Raw genomic sequence first — 19,281 nt, forward strand, 5'->3', positions numbered from 1 at the left:
TTATTTACATTCTATATTAATTAAATATGACAGTTTTCCTTTTTCCTTTAGGTATTTATTTGACAATTTATTGTACTAGTTAGATAATCAGCGGACTATAATTTATATATAAATTTGTATTTTATAGATGCTTATTATTAAATAAGTAATATTTATTTTTTTTTTGTTAATGCTTATGATTAATATTTAAAATGTAAGGTAGTTGAAGCACAACTGTTGATTAATGATAAAATTGATTTAGGAATAAAGTAGTATATCTAATTATCAAATTTAAATATTCATATTCATATTTTTTTTAAATAATAGATTGGTACTCTTTAGGATTAAAAACAAAGATTGATTCAACATTTTGCTTTACTGAATAAAGTATGTACATAAATATAATTGTTAGATTCTAAATATATATATTATATATTTATATAAAAAAAAAATATAAATTTCTTTATTTTAATTAGTAATTAAATACAATTTGATTTAGCATTACATGTTATATTAAAGATGTTTATAGATAATTTGTGTGGATATAAATTATGTTAAAAAAACACAAATGTGATTTATAACTAACAAATATTCTAACTCATTAATACTTACATTTTTTTTCTACTTGTTATAGTTACAAAATTTATATTTTTAAAAATATTTTGTATAATTTTTTTTTAAATTCAATTGCAAAAATTCAACTTTCAACTATATTATTAAAAATGATACATTTAATACATTATCGCAAATGTATGATAAGTTCTTTTAAATTTGTTAATTATGTGTCGTATAAAGAATTTAGAAATATTGAACATAATTCTAACAAAATTTATTAAAAAACAAAATACGTCATCTCCGACAATTAAATCATCTCCTTATATTATATAAAAATTAATATTAATATAAAAAACATGTTGAAATACAGACATATAACAATTATAATTTTAGAGTATTTTTTTAATTTTAGTTTAGTGCTCAACTACTGGTCATGATAAGAAAGCAAGACAATTTCATTTGTTTACCAAATTGAACAGTAACATTTTATATTAGTATGAAAGTAAATATTAAACTAAAACAATTGTGTATCTAGTTTAGAAAACTTTTTTTATTTATTAAAAATTCATTATTAAGCAACAAATTAATTTTTAGATATACTTCTGATTACATTGGTTTAAATATCTATTTTTGTCTTAATTTTGTAAAATGTAAATATTTTCTGATGTGTAAATCATGGAAGTATATTATAAATATATAACAACTAAAATTAATTGGTTATTTAAAATGGTGATCTTAGGAACTATTTAAAAATATTGTACAATTCAGTCATCCACAATCTCAATAAATTGTGGTGAATTTAAGAATAATTATTATTGACACAATATTTTAAATTTCTATCTTATTCTGTTATTTAAATTGATTTGATCTCACAATAATATTTTAGTGGTGTATAAATTAATGAGTTGTAAAATTATCTCTTACATATTATAAAATACATAATTGGGTGATACAATAAACGTGTGAATGGTAAAATAATAATAAAGATTCGAAAACCAAAAAATAATATTTTATTTACAAATTATTAAATATTTGCTAATTTTGCTTGTTATATATCATTTTTGATAATGTTTTATCATATTTTAGTTAGATAGAAGATATAAGAATTAGATCAAATTCAAATAGTCCAAACATTTTATAAGCCTTTGTTTTTGTAATGAATTTAATAAAATCATTATAACTGTTTATAATTAGTAATTACCAATATTCTTTACATTACAGTTTATTTTGAAATTAGTTAAACATTAAAATTTTATTAAACAACTATAATTAAAAAGAATTATTTTTTTAACTACAGTTGTAAAAAACAGTTATAAAATATATAAGGAACAATTAAAAGCACAGATCTACAACATTTTACAAATCTAGTCTTGTATCTGTAGTAATTTTATTTTGCATGCATCTTAGAACATTAAATGTTTAATCATGTTTCAAAATTTTCTTGACATTATTAATGTATTTTTTTAAAATGTTAATTGAAAAACTAATAATGCAACTACTCTAGTAATAATAATTATACTAAATTATAGAATTACTGTTTTGTTCAATATTTTCGTTTGCACATACATAATTAGTTTCATGTTTAATGTTATTAAATAATTCAAATAAACTTATTTAATCAAACTTGGTTAGTTATGTACTTGCATCAAGTTTTTATAAATAAAAACAATTTAAGAAATTAGGCAAATAATATATTATTGAATATTAAGATAATTTATTTACAATGCAATTAATTTATTTTAGATTTTATGCAAAAAACAGAGAAACTCTAAATCTTCTTCAATATATTAATTATAATATATTAAATCTAAATTATAATAATTTATCTAAAACAAATAAGAATTTGTAGAGAAAACCATCTGAAATATTACCATATATATATTTCCCTACTATTTAATGGAACCTAGTAAATAATTATTTTTGTTCTTTATAATGTGAATATTTTGAAATCAAAATCACATTAATTACATAACTTTCGCGCTGTACCTAACAGAGTTTTTTATGGTTATCAGTTATCATTTTTTTTTTCAGTTATTTACTGTGAAATATAAGTATTTATAATCTTTCATTGTTTAAATATATTTTTAAGTACTTCCAAGGATATAAAAACAGAAGTAAGATGGAAATAGTCATGCTGTCAACTCATAAAAATAAACTCAATATTGGAAATATTTTTGCTGTAAACATATACAATTTTAACAGTGTTCAAGATGGTATACAAATGGATTTTGTTGTTCATAATTCACGTAATCAAAAAGAAAAAAAAATATTTTGCTTTTATATATAACTAAGGATGTATGAAAAGAAATTAGAGCAACATAATTTCTATGCCCATTTGGTTTTCCAGGTACATTGACTTGACAGAACCAGGTGGAACATTGAAAATAATTCCCACTAAAGAAACTTCACTTTCAAACAATTATTCCTGTTCTTTTTGTTTTGAAAAGTTTTTGAAGATTAGAGATAAAGTAAAACATGACCGTGATGTTCATGGTGTTCAAACTAATATATTGCCAATAAAATATGTAAGTGACAGGTATATAGATAATGTGAAAAAATCAATTTCAAATGCTGTGGATAACAATTCAGAAAAAAATCTTTCCAACATAGTTGATGTAAACAATACAAAATCAACACAAGACTTTAAAATAAACAATTATGATGTATTATGCATAACATGTAATCTTTCTTTTAAATCCACGTTTGAAAAGTTAGAGCATGACCAAAAATTGCACACTGTACAGACAACTACACGAAGAAGCAAGCGTATTGGTATAACTAAAAGTTACGATGAATTGTTTAATGATGAATCTGATTTTGATGACGAAACAAAACTTGATACTTCAAATTCTGTACAGTTCAATAATAATGTTGTTGAATCACATTCTACAGATCAAAAAACTAATAATGCAATGAACTTGAAAAAAGAGAAAGCGTTGGAAGACATAAAAGATGAGATTATTGAATCTGATGAAAAGTCTGATATTGAAGATTTCAAGTGTTATTACTGTAATCAACAATTTCCTTCTAAACACTTGGCTTCAAAACACGTCCGTTCACATATGCTAAATGATAAAAAACCAATTCCAAAAAGTGACATTTATGATAAGTATAAAGTTATGGTAGATAACAAATTATATTACAAATGCGATCAATGTAACTATAATGTTGAAGGTAGAAGATACAAGTTTGTGTATCATATGAGAGTGCACACCGGTGAAAAACCATACACTTGTGAAATTTGTAGTAAACAGTTCCGTACAGCAGCATTTTTGAGACGACATATTGTATGTTTTCATGATAAAGTTCGTAGTTATCAATGTGACATTTGTGGACGCTCGTTTTCTGAGAAACGTAATGTTGATGATCATAGACGTACACACACTGGTGAACGTCCATTTGTTTGTGAAACATGTGGTAAAAGTTTTGCTCAAAGGTCATCAATGAAAATTCATTGGAAACAAATGCATGAAAGTATAAAAGCACATAAATGTGAATATTGTGACAAAAGTTTTATCAGAAGATGTCATTTAGTTGCACATTTGACCCACCATACAGGAGTGCGTAACTATGTATGTGCAGTATGTGGTAAAGCATTCTTGCGCAGTGGTACACTTAAAGGTCATACAGCGGTGCACAGTTCAGAAAGACCTTTTCAATGCACTATTTGTGGAGATACATTTAAATTGAAAAAACATTTAAAACAGCATGGACGAGTTCATGGAACTCAGCATTCATTTGTTAATATGCCCCAATTTATTTCAACAACTGTAGATAATCAAAGGGGCTCACTGTAAATTTTAAATTTTATTGATTTGTATAAGTATTATAATTTATAATATATGTTAAAATCTATAGTCTTCTCGTTTCCTTGACTACAGAGTTCTTTAAAATTAAAATAGGATTATTGGTAAATTAAAAATTTATATCTTCATTATTCATCAGCCTATTTAGCAAAGTACTTTAACCTTTCATGTTTACCAGCTTTTACGTTTCTCTGTCCATTATCAAAGAAATAATTTTTAGATTAAATACTCATCGCTTGATATTATTGTTAGTATATTTCAATGATTATTCTTCCTTTAAACTCCTTGATATACTATTGATAAAACAGTTATAGTATAGCTAAGTCCATAGAATATTCAAAAATACAATGATTACACAAAACTTTTGAACATTTTAAATCACTAGTCACTACAAAACTATTTAAGAGGACGCTACACAGCCATTTGTAGTTTCCGTCTTAAAAGTGCGTAACATAGAAAATGTACACTCAGCAGATCAGGTTTAGTTTGGTTAGTTTAAAATTAGAGTGAATCAGCCTATTATGAAACTTGATGTTAAGAACATTATCTGTGTTTCTATGTGGATTTTTTTATGAAAGTTAAATTTTTTAGCGAGTTATACATAGATAATATAGCGTAAATTAAAAATGCTCATAACTCACTTTTTAAGTTTTTACTGAGTTATCGTAAAAACCCACATACAAACATTGATAATGTTAGACAACAAATATCTGTGTAGCATCTTTTTAATATAAATGATAAATGCATTTTATATCCAAAACAATTGATTGAAATCAATAAAACTTTTTTTCTTCTGGTGCAAAATTTGATATTGTGGAATAATTATGTCCTTTGCTAAATATACTGATATTATTTAAAGTTTTAATTGTAAACAACTCAAACTATTTTTGATAAAATACAAAAGTTTATTAAGTTGTTATTTTAAATATTTAGATTTGTATGTATGGCTTAAGAGGCGCACTTTCGACAGTAAATTTTTGTTCACTAGTTTCAATAGTCTACTGTTAGTTTTGATGTTAGAGTGATTTGACCTATTATCATTTTTTTAGACATCAACATTATCTGTGCTTAAGCTTTGGCTTTTATTCAATATTTTATTTTCAAGCGAATTATGAAAATTTTTGATTTCACATTTCACATACATTAATCTTGCTTGAAAATGAAAATTTTGAAAAATCGGCAATACTTAACCACAAATAATGTTTTTGCCTTAAAGTTTTAAAATAGGTCAATTCACTCTAGTATCAAAACTAACAGCACACTATTGAAACTAGTAAACAACAATTTGCTATGTTGTGAGCGTGTAAAACGGGACAGCAAATTTATGGTTAGTGTCCTCTTAAAAAATTAAGTTATGAAATACGATAAATATATTTATATATATATTTATAAAAAACAAAACCTTAAAAAACATTGCATAATTTTTAATATTGATCTGGGATTAATAATGTTATAACAATATATACTTTAGAAAACTACAGTTAGAGATCACAAATTGCTTGTTTAGTTCAAATATTTATTTTATAACATAATCAATCCTAGATATTTGCTTATATAGTATTAATATATGTATTATTTATGTAACTAATATTTTGTCTTTTTAAAGTCCTAAGTCCTAAGCTCTATCAAAAAAATATAATATAAAATGTTACAATTGCCGGCATCTTAAATTTTTCAAATTACATTTAAAATAAATGCATTTTTAAACATGCTGCTTATAAGCAAATGTATACCCTGTCATAATATTGTCAGTGGACTATTTGATCACAATTGCTCTAAGAAAGTAGAATACCTACTTACAATAATAATCTACCTACCTATTAATGCTTATTTTACTTTTTTTTTTAAATAAACCTAATTTATGTATGCCCAGTATTGCAGATAATCACACTATAGATTGGCAACGCCAATTTAATCATTTATCACACATTGTTTTAATTTTGATTTGACTCACTAGTGACACATGGTGGCAGGAGACAAGTATATACTAATTTCCCACCTCCTCTTACCACAATGCACCACTAGTGAGTCAAATTCAAATGAAAATAATGAACTGTAGATCATTGCTTTGTCATTGCCCGTCTAAAGTGTTATTTATGCCCATATATTACAGCTGTTTAAAAATGAATAATTAAAAACATTTATTATAACTATTAGATTTAATGCAACTAAGTGTACAATTTTTTACTTCATTATATTATATAATATTACAGGGTATTGTGTGCCATACAACAGTCTGGTAACTATACTATTGTATTTTCTTATTTAAAGTCGTATTAATAATGTTAATATTAATAACGTATAATTTAAGTATCTTAGTGCAATATGTTAAATTAATTGGTTTTATTGTTATTATTATAATTATTTGTTCCAATAGTCTACTACTACATTATAAATTATATCTATACTCTGTCTCATTCAAAACTAATCTCAAACGACAGGCTTCTGTGCACGGTGACGGCAATGTGTATGATAACCTGCATTAACTGCCGTGCTTTCAGTAGGTGACACTTTATTATTTCTATTAAGGCCTAACTTACATTTTGCTTAACACAGAAAAGAATATTTTGTCTAAAGTCAAATATCAAAATAAAAGTCGTTGTAAACTAATTTATCTAGATTAGTGATCTATCTGAACCGTATAAAAGTCAGTCACTGCCTGAAGTTACCCTTACATAAAACAAAGTATAACTGCTATTTTCAAGAAGATATTTTTCATTTTCCCAATAGTTCCTAAATTTCAAAGTTTAAATACTATTTATTGAGAAAAGTTGTATTTCTACATTTTATTGAAAATTGTAACTATAAGTTAAGACTTGAAATTTAAATACAAATCTACTTAATTATTTATTTATTTTTAAAAAAAAACTAGTATATTAAATAACTCCATAAACAATGTGTTACCTATAAAGTTCCAATAGAAATTTTTTTTTCAAATTAATTATTTGGTTGCTTTTGAGTTTATGCTATTAGTGTAACTGTCCCAAGTGGACAACAATACAATTTAAATGAATGTCAACAATGCTCTTTGTATCCTGTCTGTCTTTAATCATTTATTCTTAAGATATACCTATAATATTCTATTGTAGTTGCACACTTATTTAATGTTATGTTTAATATATTTTTATGAATCTTTCCTAATAACTACTTTATGTACTAAATTTGTAAACGTATGCATAAATGTATACATTTTAAATGTTATCATATTTTTCTACTTACTAAATTTGAAATATTATATTTTTTATATTTATCCGAAATAATATTGTAATACTACTATTCTTGTGAATTATATTTTAATAAAGTTTTATTTAAGTCTTATTTTAGTAGAGTATTTTTATATGTATTTTTTTTTAGTAAAAATTACTTGATATAGTATTAACATTTCATATTATGTGTAATTTGGTACTTTTTGAATAGCAGTATAATAAGTATATTTAGGAACTAAAATTAATCAATTTAATTGTATATTATTTAACCTATATATTTAACATGGTACAATATTATATAATATACTATTTATTATGACCTGCATATTTTTCGTTATTAATCTATCATTATTGTTATAGACATCAATGCAAGTTAAGTTGTGTTGGTTGTCCAAATTAAGCGGTTATATTATAAGCTTTGAAACTAGTCTCATTCATTTTTATTCTATATTGTTTGGCTTGAAAATATAAATATGTATCTATTTTGTTTGAAAAACAAAAGGATGACATTAAATAAATTAAACTATATAAACAAGAAAAAATGTTTGATATAAAATACACAATCTAAATCTGAAAGTCGTATCATTGTCTGTCTTTATTATAACAAATTTTAATTAATTATCTTCAAAACTGTTATAGTCAGTATAATTTACTATCATAATTTATCAATAATTGTGGATTTATTAAGTTCTAGTGAAAGAAATTAATTTGTTTTGGAAACATAATTTTATTTTAATTATATGTCTTAGTAATAACTTAACATAAAGATATTTAAATATTTTTTAAAAGATAAAGAATCAAAAGTGATTTGTGTAAATGATATAAGATTAGTCACTGTTTAAGAGGTTTCTGATAAATAGAATCATCAGAAGTCTTGTTTTGATGTACCGATTTCTTACACAAATAAAGGCTTGGGTGTATTGTTTTATGTATAATACATATAATGATGTATACAGTCCATAGATATCTTAATAATAAACTAACTTGGTATTTGAATTTTATTGGAATGATATAAAAAAAATTGAATAAGACTTATTCTATTTATGGTATAAAGCTTAGCTATAACACATTTTTTGAAAACTAAACCTGCTTGAAATTGGTTTTTTTAAATAAAGGTTAAAATAATAGTTTGTAGTATTTGCTGGGATTCTTGTATGTTGTGTTTAAAAACTACAATAATTTTTTATTCAAAAATAATAAGTTTATTAGTTATACTAGTTTTAATATTAGATAGTATCCGCATGCCAACGAATACAAGCAGAAGATTAATTAGACTGTCGTTAGTTTAATCACGGTATTAAACATAACAAAAAATATAGAAAATAACTAATAAATAATAATATTTATAATCACATGATTTCTGTACACATACTTTGTAAGCATACTTTGTGTTATCCATCTTTCTAATACATAATATATCAAAACATACATCCAGCAGTTCAAACTTTGTATTGTTAGCTTAAATATTGACCTATTATCAAACTTAAATGTAAGAACATTGTCTGTGTCCTCTCGTTGGTTTTTTTATGATATTTGAATTTTTAAGTGAATTATGACATACCTATGAATATGTAAACTATTAATATTTGAATATGATCATGATTTACTTAAAAACAAAATTTTGTAAAAAGCTATCCAGAGAAAACAATTAATGTTCTTAAATTTAAGTTGGATAATAGATAAATTCACTCTAATATTCAATCTAACAACACAAAACTGGAATTGCTGGATATACATTTTAATATGCATTAGTAAAATGGACACATCACACGTGGTTTTCAGTGACAAATCATATTTCTTAATTTAAAAAAAAAAATTTTAATCAAATTTAACTGAAATTATTATTTGTAATTTGATATAGTTGTAAAATATTGTATGTCATTTATTTATTTCCTTTGACTAGATATTATTAAAGCAACCGTGTTGTTTTTTTTTTCACAGCGAAATTTCTGACATAATATTCGACAGAGAAGTGGATAACGATTCTGTGGATGACAATATGTACCTGAATGCAGCTGGCCTCGATGACGACATAAATGGGTTGATGAATTGCCATCGGCTGGAAGACATTACGGTGGCAGACGATTGCAACCTCGTGGTACCGAAACAAGAGTACCTGGACGTCTTGAGAGGAGACAGCAACCACATAGACGGAGTTGACCATCAATTGCCCACCGAAGCAAACGTCAACTCAGTTTGCGAAGGAGACGATATCACTAATCACAACAATTGTGAAGACTTCAAACCACTTATAGATTCGATTAACGTCACTGACACTGAGGATGGTGAAATGGATGACCTGCGAAAAGATGGTGACGGAAGCAATGGAATCGACTGTGAAATGGACGATGAGAACGATCATGAAGACGAGGATGAAGATGAGGAAGAGGACTGCAACCAGCTAAGCAACATGCAAGTGAGACAGTTGTACTTGGGCAGTTCGTTAGACGGAACTTCCTTAGATGAGGAAGAACAGCAACAGGAGACCATGTGCCAGATATGTGCGACCGTGTTCAAGACCCGGTACAACCTGTTACGGCACTTTCAGAAGCGGCACCCCGAGTTCAAAATGTTTGAGTGTGATCTATGTCGTATCAGCTTCTCATCTGTTAAACAATTCAAGAACCACCTTGAAGAGAAACACTCCAAGATACACCCCACGAGCACAATTGACTCAAAACAAGTGCGTTTTGCGTGTGACGTGTGCGGTAACATGTACAAGAATAAGGCATCTGCTATGAACCACCTGCTGACGCACACTGCCAAAAAGACTGTGCGCTGCACGCACTGTGACTTCACGTGTTACACCAAGCAACAGCTAGGCGTGCACCAGACCAAGCATGACAAGCGGTTTGTGTGCGACATATGCCACAAACGGTTTGCACAAAAATCGCAGTTGGACGTGCATGTCAATGCAGTCCATTATAACCAAAGGCCATTTTCGTGCGTGCTTTGTAACAAGACGTTTAAGACTAAGGGGTCGCATGATGCTCACATGATTGTGCACACAGACACCAGAAATTACCAGTGCCCGCACTGCGATAAAAAGTGCCGGAAGCGGTATGACCTAACGTTGCACATCCGGACTCACACGGGTGAAAAACCGTTCAAGTGCAGTGTGTGCGGACGTGGGTTTGTACAGATGTGCGATACGCGCAAGCATGAGATGCTCCACTTTAAGCCGGGCAAGCGGAAAAACTTATTGTTTGGGTCTTCGGATGTGGGAATGGCCGACGACGAATGACATACGGTGGCAGTGGCAGCGAGCGCGGCTGATGACGATGATGGTGATGATAACGACGACACCACCAACAACAACTCAATTCTATCACTACTGTCACCACCTACATCACCTGTCATCACCAACACAATAACGCTTCACTGATAGACCCCACTGTATTTTGTTCTTAGATTAAATCTTAATTGTAACATACTATTTTATACATATTTGTATATAGATATATTTTTTTGTATTTTACTGTATTTTTTTTATGTTATACATTTTTAAATAACATTCTTAAAAATTGTATTATTTTTAATTAGTCAAAGTTCCTTTTCCACAAAATTTACATAGGAACAAACAATTATTAAACCCAGGTGAGTTAGAGAATTATAACCTAAGGTTATTTCTTGTAAACTCAATTAAAATAATTTGTCTGTTTCAAAATACTTTTAATTTGATTTTTCTTCTAATCACCAAGTTAAGTTGAGTATTGAAACTGCAAAAATATGTTAATATGTGTAATTAAGTATTCTTATTATATCTGTGTAATGTATGCATACATTTTAATGTTGATAATGTATAACACTGTATTAAAATCTTTACTGAATTGAATTTTGTTAGTAATTTATAAAAATAAATACCTTAAGTACTATATTATGTTATTATTGTCTATCAAATTATGTACAGTACAATAAAAAATTTTTGAGAGATAATAATTATGGGTTTTTGGTTAGCATTTGAATTTATTGACCTATGGTTAAATAATATATTTATAGATGAAAATATTGTTTGTCTCATAAAGTTGGATTTTTTCGATACATTAATTTAAAAGTTAGATATACATGTTAGAAATGTTTAATATTATACTTTATAATATTCTTATATTTAAATAATTGAATTGGGAATTTTAAAATAGGCTGATATCTGAAAATTAAAATTTTTCAGGAAACATAAAAACTGATTTAATTTTTTTTCTAAAATTACAGGCATGTCATGTTATGCCCATATAATATAATATTCTTGGAGTGAAATTTGATTGGAAAAGTGATTGATTACATTTTCCGAGATGAATATTCTTTTCGAAATTTGTACGCGGACTATAAGGATTTAAAATTGAAACAGATATGGACATTTTTTGCTCATAAAATATCCGTCTATATGTGTAATATATTTTTCTGAATATTTTTATGGGATTGATGATTGATTCAGTACTATTTGGATGTTATCAGTGTTGCATAACGTATATTTAACGAGTAACGGTTTATCGCCATTTATTTTCTAACTTCTCGTCCAGGCAAAGATGTTGTCAATATTGACTTCTGTGAGTTATCAGTTGCATTCAGCTGACTCTTACGTGTCGAAAAAATTTTCGTATCGTCAGGAAACATAATATGCTAAACTATAGCTAACGTGTTTTCATTGTTTGGTAGGTTTATCAGACGTATAGAGTTAGTACAGGATATGTCCTAAAACACTACCTTGCGGTTCTCCAATCTCCAACTGATATATCTTTCCAATCGTTTCTTCGTGTATGACTCGATTTTTACGTTAAGTCAAGTATGATTCAAGAAGTGTACACCAGGTGTGTGGCAGCTGATCACGCAGTTTAATACAGAATCCTTAGCGCCAGACTATCAAAAGCCTGGGCTACATCAAGGAATATTCCACAGTAGTACTTTTTTTTTCAATAGGCTTAACTAATCATTTTAGTAACTTGATGGCTGATTTAGGTACTTGATCGATTTTCGAATGTTAGTTATGATATCCAAACTGATGTTCTACTAAAAACGCTTGTCAAGTCAGGGATCAACATGTAAACTTTCTTGGTTTTTAATTTTTAGAAATTTATTAGCTGATATCACACCCAAGTGGTATAACAATTTGAATCCAGAAAAATGTTTCTACTGAACGCCCTCTTAAAACCATGCTGATTTTTATCTAAATTATCTAAATTTTTAAATCTAAACGTAGTACAATTAGTTTTACTAAAACAGTTTACGCAGAGCAGATTTTAGATATCAGTCTATAATTTGTTATGCAATTTTTATTACCAGACTTGTAAACAAGTGTAACAAAACTATTTTTCCATAACAGAATAAAAATTAGAAATAATAACTGAAAAAATCAAGCGTTTCACATAGTATTGAATCCCAAGCAATAGAATTTAAATTGACATTCATAGACTCATAATTAGCTCATAATCAAATTCCAAGGAAGTTGTTATAGGTACACTGTACAGCCTAGAGTTGAAACAATTATTGGACTATTAATTTGAAATGGAGGATGCGATATGTCAATTGAAACTAACGAAAAAGAACACATCTAAAGTATCATTATCCAAAATAAAATGACTAAATCTAAAATATTGTTTTTATAATTTTCAATGAAATTGTGTTGAAACAAATGGTCAAAAGTGATAATCTCAGCTAGAACTTTAGATTTATCAGACGAGGAACCAGATAAAATAGCGTGATTAGTATTCGACCACTTAATAGGTACCAGATAAATTAAAGAAAACGAACATTGGATAATTTGGATTTTATGCCACGCACATTGTAATGTATATGGTAATAGCCAGACAGAGTTTTTTGAACAAGTTTGGGTGAACCACAAAAACATTTTATGAACTAATTACCATTGTCCGAACCACTTCTGCTGACACGTTCTTTTTTTTAAGATCATAGAATGGACCTATGGTGAAAAGTTAAATCTGTTATGAATTATGATCCACACATTCTTCCAACGTAAAATATTTTATAGTAGTTTTTTTGGATTTTAATACTGCAAATACCGAATCAAATACAATTTTAAGGGGTTGGGCTTATCCGACCGTTTACCGAGACGGACAACTGGCGAGATAGAAGTGTCAATATGTAACGTCCCCATAATATCAGTAGCAAGGTTCACTTTATCTTCATCAGATTCATAAATATTAAATCATAATATATTACGAGACTTAATTTCTCTTTCTCAAATTTATTTAACTATATCTAAACCAGTATTATCGTTAACGGCATATGGCGAACGAATGAGATCGACAGAAATATTCTTTAGAATATCAATTTTTTTTTTTAATTCCTCGTTCTCTTTCTTTCACGAAATTAATTCTAAAAAGAGAGGATCCACCCTGGTTAATATTGCTGATGAACTATTTTCTTGGGTTAGCAATTTGGAATTAATAGATTGGATATCGTCACGCATGATCTTAAAAGTACCTACCCAAAATATCAGTAAGTGAATAATCTTTTTTAGATTCGGACGAAAGTGTCTTGGAACCGGGAGATTTACTCATATTGATTATTGGCATAATGTAATATAGATTATTAACTCGAATAACAACCTTGAATTGTAATCCGCACAAATTACCAAAAATCTATTTTGAAATTCTGGGATAACTTCCAAACGTTTATAGCTCTTACTGGCTGCCCGAGTTACTTTCAAATTCTAAAAATGGACTTGCAAATACTTGCTAAGCTTCATAAACTTTCGTTTGATACCTATTTAGAAGTTCTGGGATGACTTGGGTGGGTGAACTTCAAAGCTTCAAAGCTTATAGCGGTCATTCGGGTAACTTGCAAATTCTAAACACAGACTTAAGATTCTTGCTAATCATTAGCTTTCGTTTGATGCTGATTTCAAAGTTCTATGGGCCTAAGCGGGTGGGCCAACTTCACAAGTTCAAAAACTTATAGCGGCCGTAAGGACTTGCAAATTTCAAAAAGGGCCTTACAAATACTTACTAATCATATTAGTTTTATTTTGATACCGATTTCGATGTTTTGTGTAAAAATTGGTTGAGTTACGGTTGGCCCAACTTTTAATTTGGTTTCACAGTAAAAGTTTGGTCCTGCGAATTCTAAAGATAGGCTTGCAAAATAATGGCATAGATTTTAGAAAAATTGCAACACTTAAAAATATAAGATAGTTAGGTCGTTATTGCCGTCATTAATATGGGGACTAGGTAGTTGCTTGTAAATGTTTTTTGAGATTGTTTATCAAGTTCGTAATGTTTAATGGATTCTTTTATTTTTAGTGCAGTTTCTCCATGAACGCGATCGCTTAGATTTTATGTTCAAATATATTATTCAAATAACGTAATTTTAGTGTGGTCCACAGATATGTGGTCCAAAGCTATGTACATTTTTTCGTTATACAAGCCTGTTAGTGTTCCAGTTTATCATTCGAAGCGTTCTACTTATTTTTTCTTCTTTTGTGCTTTGGTTTTCGGGTGGTTATTTGCAAGTCTGTCCAATCTCTCATTTAATTTTGTTAATGCTGTCAAAATGTACCGTCGCTATCTGACGTAGATAGCGACGGTACATTTTATGTTATGTGTGGGTTTGAGTCAGTGGACCCTTTTGATTTTCGTTCGAAGAATTAGCCATCCGTGCAAAAGAAACATCTCGAGTGACTGGTTTCGCAGGATTTTGTTGTATTCTTTGTGCTGCTTAGTAGTTTTTTTTGTGTGAGCTTTTTCTACTGCATTTTTAAAAGTGATGAATCCTTTCCAATTTGCAGTGTGTTCTTTACCACAGTTTGTGCATTTCGCCTTTGATTTCTTAGACTTAAGGCAATTTAGAAAAGTGTGTCCTTCGCTAAATTTTGGCTTATTTTGGCATATTATTGAAATGTTTTTACTTAATTTATTGTTTACTCGAATGGGTTGTTTTCTATTTTTTAAAATAGCTTAATAAATTGTAAACCATTCATTTTAAACCAAATTTGTTGATATTTTTTTTTATAATATTGCGTGATCGTAATAAGCATCAAATATTTTTGCTAAATCTAAATTATTATTATATTTATTTTTTTATTTTTGAAGGAATAATTCTTTATATGAATAATTATTGTTATAAAATGTAGCTTGATAGGCAGTTGTGTGTGCATATGTGTTAGATAGGTAGGTACTCACAAAGTCGCATCGTGAAAATTACTAGTTACCTACTGCAAAAAATTAAAAATCAACAATACAAATAAGTGGATTAAGAAAAAAGTAGTTTTAAGTATCAAAATACAAAACCAAAGTCAACAAACAAGTCAAGCAATCAACCACGGAGAAATCAAAATAAACCACGGGAAATTCTGCCTATCAAATCATGCACAAAAGGATTTCCGATACAAGTACTAAGGGCTAAGCTTCGTAACCAAGGTCGTAGTTTTAATCTTATGTAAGACTTATAAGTTATACAGTTAGAAATTACTAATTATATAGTACCCAAGAGTTAAGGTGTATTCACAGCTATGCCGTGTATCGTTTTGTGCACGAGGGTGGTAACAGCTATGTTTACAACTGGTAACCATATTGGTTTAAACGTTGAGCTGCAGTCAATTCTTCGTGTACTCGGATGCAATTTGGTTATATATTTAGCCATGCATAGTGTATCTAATGTAAATAAATTAGATATATATAATTCCACTTTTGATAGTTTAACGGAATTACAAAACTATATATTATTTTGCGATTACGTTGAAAATTATACGAGTTCAATAGGAACAATAAAAGTAAGTAAATGCTAAATATTTGAAAATGCCTTTATAAAAGGTTTATTAAGATAATATTAAAAAACGGAGGATGTGATCATTGGAAGAAATTATTTTAAAACAATTAATTATTCAATAATCTCAAAGCTGGACAAGTTAACCACTTTTTTTTAACTAGTGGAGGTTAAGTTATCTTAAAATAAATAATTATGCTAAGTTAAAGTTAACTTTAAAATATAAATTAATTTTAAATCAAAAAGTTGGTCTTTAGAAACACTGTACACTCAACTATTAATAAAACTATGAAAGGCCAGCAAAACTTATGTTTGGTTTCTCAAAACATATTATTTTTGATTTATGAATATCAAATACTAATGAAGTACTTACCTAGTCAATAATAACATGATTACTAATTAGGTAAGTTTCTTACTTTTATTACAAAACCTGGAAAAACGTTATTACCTAGATCAAAAGAAAGTGATATGGTATTAGTTATAGATTGTGAAAATAAAAATAAAAATTGTCAAAAAGGAAAAATCACAGAAAAGAAAAAACATAGTCAAAGTAGATAGGTACTCATAAAGTAACACTATACTAGGATTCCGAATAAATAATACACAGCGATCAGATTTGGTTACGTGGCCTGTACATGATTAAATAAGTAACTCATTATCTCCTGCAACCAGCGTTATAGATTTACCTAATAATAATTCTACTCAATCTGAACCAACATAAAGTATCGCATCTACCGATACACAAACAACTCCTAGACCCTCAATAAGAAGTAACCCCCCTCAACATCATTCTCCATTTAATCATAAATAATGAATAAACAATTTACTTAAACTTTAAAGTATACAATTTGGTTTTCATACAAATTAAAAATTAAATTAGGTAGGTACCTATTTATTGTTTATAGCATAGGTACTTATTAATGTATTATGAACCATAAAATACCTATATTATTATTAAATTGTCTTTTAATAGTCCAGTCAAATTAAGAAAAAGATTGGAACTAATTCCTCGAAAGCTGAATTTTGGTACACAATCAGTCCATAGTTTACTGATTGACATACTAAAAGCCCCTAGATATACCCCTTGTGCATAGCTGTCCATCCCTTAAAAAGGGGTTGCGGACCCTCTTTTCAATTTTAAACTAGAACTTATTTAATTTTGGACTTACGGCTAAAAAAGTATAGAATAAGAATTAAAGACCGTAAAATTGTCCATAGAAATATGCCATTTTACATACTAAAATAATCAAAAAATAGCGATAAGTACAATTTTATTTACATTTTGTTTTTGTTTTTTTAGTTTTTAGCCAAAAATACTATTTTTGTTTTTTGTAGATTCCGATTTTTATTTTTTTTTATATACATTACCGTATTCTAAATTGTTTTTGATATTTGTGGTGGTGCGCTATAGTTATTACTTATTTGAACAAGTCTATGTATATCCTTTACTAACCATAAACCCGTATACTACCACCAATCTTTTCTTTTTGTAATTTTTATTTTAGTATAAGTGATAGAATATGTATAACTTAAAAATGAATCTTTGATTTCTCTTGAATTTTGTTGTTATATTTAAGAGTAGTATAAATATATAATAAATTTATACCTAGTTTTATACCTGTACCATATTTATTATATTATTTATTATGTATCATAATGTTGTTATTAAATTAGCTGGGATTTGACAAAATGTAATTATTTATAATACCCTTTGATATTATAGTAGGTATATACTAGATAGTAATATTAGTAGGTAGGTAATAGGTATTCCTAATTTAATCATATTAATCTGCATAAAAATATGTTTAGAAATCTAATCAGTGTTAAGATTTTTTTGTAACTATGTGTAATAACTAGTAACCTACCAGAGCCACAGGGGTGGACTCGTTGGGTTACAGGCTAACCTACAATTTTTATACATCTATATTAAGATTGCGAGAGAGGCTCAAATAAGCCACCAAACCTCAACCTCAATACAGATAACGGGCTAGTCCACCACTAATTAGCATAATAATATAATATTATACTATTTAGTATTTAGTCCATCAGCGTGTATATATACACTGGGATTTAATTATGACGAATAAATTACATAGGTACGTCATACGTACCTACTTATACTGTGCCAGGAGAGAACAGAACATGACCGTTTTGCGCATGCAGCCTGACGGCTGGGACCGGTTCGATTCACGATTTCCACTACTTTGTGCCGCGACTGTGTAGGTTGAATATTGTATATGAATTATAGCGTCGAGTGTTGCCGAACGTACCGTAAAACGGGGTGAATAGGCACGATGGTGTGAATAGAAATAAAATCAGGAAAGTTATTAATTTGACGTCTTCAGGTCTCCTTGACAAAATATTCGACATGAAACCTTTACCAAACTAAATACATATATTACGTACCTATTAGTAAGAAATTCGGCGAACTCGAAGTTAAAAATATAGGTGCAAAAAAAAGGTTTTAATTGACAATTTTGTTCTCTTAATTTTTAAAAAAAGTGGGCAAGTGGGTTTCGCTTTTCTGTGTAGTAGGTTACAAGTGATGTATGGTGTTCAATTTGAATTCAATGATATAATATCATTGTATACGAAAACGATTCTGAGCGATCACGGTCAGATAGCGTATGATATTACTAAGTATATTTGATCATATTATTGTGAATAAAGTTATTTTTATATAACCTATTTATGTGGAACCTTGTTTTAAATTTTCAATCCTTAGCTATAAAAGTTAAACATTTTACAAATTTTTAACTACAAAATCATTTTTAAATTTGATACATTTTGTCAAAAATCAAACATTAAATGTTTATAAAAATAAATTGTGCCGATGTATTTTTATATTTTTCAACTGCTATTGTAACAATATCAGGAGCCTTGTATTAAATTTTCAAGATTTTTTAGCAACCAAATAAAATTGTATTGACATTCATAGAAAAAATAACTAAACAAATTGTAAACTGAAAATTCCGTAGACAGTTCAAAACAAATTGTATCGTTTAAAGAAAATGCTA

The 19,281-nt window shown here is 28.0% G+C and overlaps 1 protein-coding gene across 3 annotated transcripts in view; it reads left to right on the plus strand.

The window, feature by feature from the left end:
* The window catches only part of LOC100575883 (zinc finger protein 595), an 18,596-nt gene extending 7,301 nt beyond the window's left edge, over positions 1–11,295 (plus strand). For 2 of the 3 annotated variants that reach the window (XM_016805452.2, XM_029490353.1), the window contains exon 5: positions 2,882–4,854. In XM_016805452.2, the coding sequence (XP_016660941.1) occupies positions 2,882–4,331 (1,450 nt within the window). In that variant the 3' untranslated portion in view covers positions 4,332–4,854. Of the gene's footprint in view, positions 1–2,881; positions 4,855–9,487 lie in introns of those variants that run through there. The other variant, XM_003245340.4, reaches the window with a different exon arrangement.
* The last annotated feature ends 7,986 nt before the right edge of the window (positions 11,296–19,281 follow it).

This window comes from Acyrthosiphon pisum, chromosome X (assembly GCF_005508785.2).
Source record: "Acyrthosiphon pisum isolate AL4f chromosome X, pea_aphid_22Mar2018_4r6ur, whole genome shotgun sequence".
In the NCBI taxonomy this organism is placed as follows: domain Eukaryota; kingdom Metazoa; phylum Arthropoda; class Insecta; order Hemiptera; family Aphididae; genus Acyrthosiphon; species Acyrthosiphon pisum.